Genomic DNA, 3,510 nt, shown 5'->3' with positions numbered 1-3,510 from the left:
GCGCAGCTTAATACGATGATATGATAACATTACCGGATATATACGGGGTGTTACAATGATCCCTATCATAGATCCTCGAGTGTACACATGTTCTATTCCTAGGGTCTTTATCTTTAAATGTATATTTACAATGAAATATTGGCGAGACATAAATATGATAAAGATAAAGTTTGCTCAAATTTATTAATCATGAAATACTAAATAGAAAAAGGTGTTCATCTGATAAAATAGATTGTCTCTAGGACAGCTATATACTAACAAGGCGAACAGGCTAGCGAACATGACCATGATGAGGGTCATGTTAGAGGAGATGAGGGCTGGCCGCAATGAGGGTCAGTTCCCTCCGCCACCACCGCCATCGCCATCACCATCTCCACCTAGTCATCATGATGGGAATGGAGGAAGAGGAACGAATATTCCTGACCCTGATGGTTTGAGCCACATGGAGGGTTTGAGTCACCTCATAGGATTGATGCAGCCTTATCATGAGGCTATGGAGGATCGAGAGACCATAGATCGCAGGCTGAATGCTACCGTAAGCATAAGCCACCATCTTTTGATGGATCCTATGACCCCATTGTTGCTGCTAGATGGCTTCAGGCCCTGGACAAGATATTCAGGGTTACGCAGTGTACGAACCCCCAGAAGCTGATGTTTGCTACTTATATGCTGGAGGGAGATGTTCACAAGTGGTGGATGAACACTTCTCAGGTCTATGAGATGCAGGGTCATGTTATCACGTGGCCATTCTTTGAGATGTTCCTTGGTAGATACTTCATGTATGATGCTCAGGAGAGGAAGCAAGGGGAGTTCGAGCGGTTGGTGCAGAGCTCGATGTCTGTTGATGAGTACTTGGCTAAGTTCAATGAACTGGCCAAATTTGCACACTTTAAGATTGCTATGCCTACACCGGCATTCTTGGCTTCTAAGTTTCGGAGAGGACTTAATGAGGAGATAGCAGACAGGATAGCTGGAGCGGCTTCCAGAGACTTTGGCACATTGATTGAACAGTGTCGTGATATAGAGGATGTATGTGTGGTCAGCAATGCCAAAAAGGCCAAAGTGTTCGAGGTGAAAGGAGCTGGTAGCTCCACTTACTGGAGAGATAGGAAGCTTGGAAGAAGGGGTAAAGGGAAGCAATTATCTACTAGACAGACGCCGAATCAGTTTAAGAGGACTTCGACGCACGGGAGTGCAGCTAGACCTGCCATTACTACCAGGTGTACCGGATGTGGGAGATCACATGTTGGGCCGTGTGCCACCGGTCAGATCATTTGTTTCCATTATGGCAAGGAGGGCCATTATGCCAGAGATTGTCCTTCGTCGGCTGTTAGAACTGCAGCATTTTAGGCAGTTCCCCTGCAGATGATTCCTACTCCACCTACACCGGCACTTGTCGTGCCACCAGCCACGGGCCAAGTTTACACCTTAGATCGACAACAGTCGGACAGAGCTCCGAACCTTGTGAGAAGTACCATTTCTATTGGTAGTCGTGTCGTAGATGTATAGTTTGACACTGGGGCTACGCATTCTTTCATCGCGACCTCGACTGCTGTGGGGCTTGAGTTGCCTATTGCTATGCTTTCTCCACTGTTGCGGGTTACTACCACCACCGGAGAAAAGTGTGATACTTCCCCTGTACATCGAAATGTCGTGTTTCAGTGGGATGGCCAAGAGTACTCGGTAGATCTGATTGGATTGCCGATGGCTAATTTGGAGATCATCTTGGGCATGGACTGGTTTTCCAGGAATTGTGTGATGATTGACTGTTGTGCTAAGAAAATGGTGATGTCTCCGTGTGATTCCACTGCCAATTCTTCTCCTTATACATCGGTGTTGCAGGCTAGGAGAGCCTTGAGAGCAGGGGCATTTGGTTATGTCTTGTTGAGAGGTTTAGTGAGTGGGACATAAGAGGGCATTACCGACATTCCTGTGGTGAGGGAATTCCTCGAGGTGGTTCCTGAGGAGATTCCTGAGTTTCTGCCACAGCGGGAGATAAAGTTCTCCATTGACCTAAGGATTGTGTCACAGGTGCTTAAGAAGAAAAAGCTTTATGCTAAGCCTTCTAAGTGTGAGTTTGGCTCAAGTCGGAGAAATTCCTTGGGTATGTGATTTCTGCAGAAGGAGTTGCAGTAGATCCAAACAAGATTGAGGCAGTGTTGGATTGGGAGAGACCCAAAATAGTTACAGAAGTGAGGAGTTTCTTGGGTTTGGCAGGTTACTATAGGAGGTTCATTGAGGGATTCTCCAAGATGGTATTGCCACTGACTCGCCTTACCCGGAAGGAGACTCCATTTTGTGTGGACTCACGAGTGTGAGGAATGCTTCCAGAAGTTGAAGGAGAGATTGACCACTGCACCAGTTTTGGTCCTTCTTGATCCTGCGGAGCAGGTTGAGCTTTATTGTGACGCCTCTAAGAAAAGGCTAGGCTGTGTGTTGATGCAGACTGGTAGAGTGATTGCTTATGCTTCGAGACAGTTGGGGTGTGCATGACAACCTTCCCGGAATCAATTCTTTTTTAATTTCTGTTCCTGGGAATAGAAATGGATAGGAAACTCGTTTGGTAAAATCGATTTATTTTTTTATTCTCGGGATGAACCGGTTTAATTTTTGTGCTAGGGAACAGAAAAAAGAATCAAAAAGTTTCTTCTTTTTTGTTCTCAGGCACAAAATGAGAAACACTTATCTCTCTCAATCACTATCCACCTCTACCATCACTACCACCACCACCATCATCCCAACACGACTGTCGCCACCATCGTCGCTGCCGCCATCGTACCACTAGTGTCGTTGTCACCAACCCTCACCACCACGATGCCACCATCACCATTACCACCACCTTCACCCATCACCACCACCATACCACTGTCACCACCACCACAACTACCACAGTCGCCACTGCCGTCACCACCACCACTATTATCGCCACCGTCACCACCACCATCATCACAACTACTGCTGTCACCGTCACCGTCACCATCGCCATCACACGCCACTGCCACCACCCCAATCGCCATCACTAAACCTAATTTACATCTATAGCATCTCAAAGATTATATTATATACTTTTTAAGATGAAAATTTTCTGAAGGGAAGAGTATATTTCAAAACGTAATTACAAGTGATAAGCACTTACGAGAAAGTGAAGATAATAAATTCTCCCTTATCCATGAAGTAATATTTAGTTACTTGTTTTATTTTATTGGTCAATAGGAAGGAGGGTTGGACTAAATTCAGATTCCCCACTTTTGACTACGAGTTAGGCTACCAAATGAGCAACTGAATTATTTTATAAAATTTTAACTTGTTAATTTTTTTCATTATAGGTTTTGAATTCTTAGTGCACTCACTTCATCCTCAGTTTAGGGTATTCCAATCCTTGAAGTAAATCTGGCTCTAGAACATTGGATCAATCAAAAGTTCCTGATCATGAGGAAAGTACCAATAGAAAAACACAATGCAGAGAAATGTGACAGTAATTGGATCAATCAAACACAATCAACTAGCACC

General features: G+C 44.8%; 1 protein-coding gene across 1 annotated transcript; it reads left to right on the top strand.

Annotated features, from left to right (window-relative positions):
- The first annotated feature begins 442 nt into the window (after positions 1 to 442).
- Positions 443 to 1,350, top strand: LOC133300798 (uncharacterized). Its single transcript, XM_061500387.1, has 2 exons — positions 443 to 535; positions 601 to 1,350. Exons 1-2 carry the CDS (start codon positions 443 to 445, stop codon positions 1,348 to 1,350), a joined length of 843 nt encoding a protein of 280 aa, XP_061356371.1.
- Positions 1,351 to 3,510: the final 2,160 nt, after the last annotated feature.

This window comes from Gastrolobium bilobum, unplaced genomic scaffold (assembly GCF_033153095.1).
Source record: "Gastrolobium bilobum isolate Gb01-03AN ecotype WA unplaced genomic scaffold, APGP_CSIRO_Gbil_v1 utg22474, whole genome shotgun sequence".
Lineage (NCBI taxonomy): Eukaryota > Viridiplantae > Streptophyta > Magnoliopsida > Fabales > Fabaceae > Gastrolobium > Gastrolobium bilobum.
The sequence above is the reverse complement of the archived record's forward strand: the minus strand, read 5'-3'. Positions and strand labels throughout refer to the sequence as shown.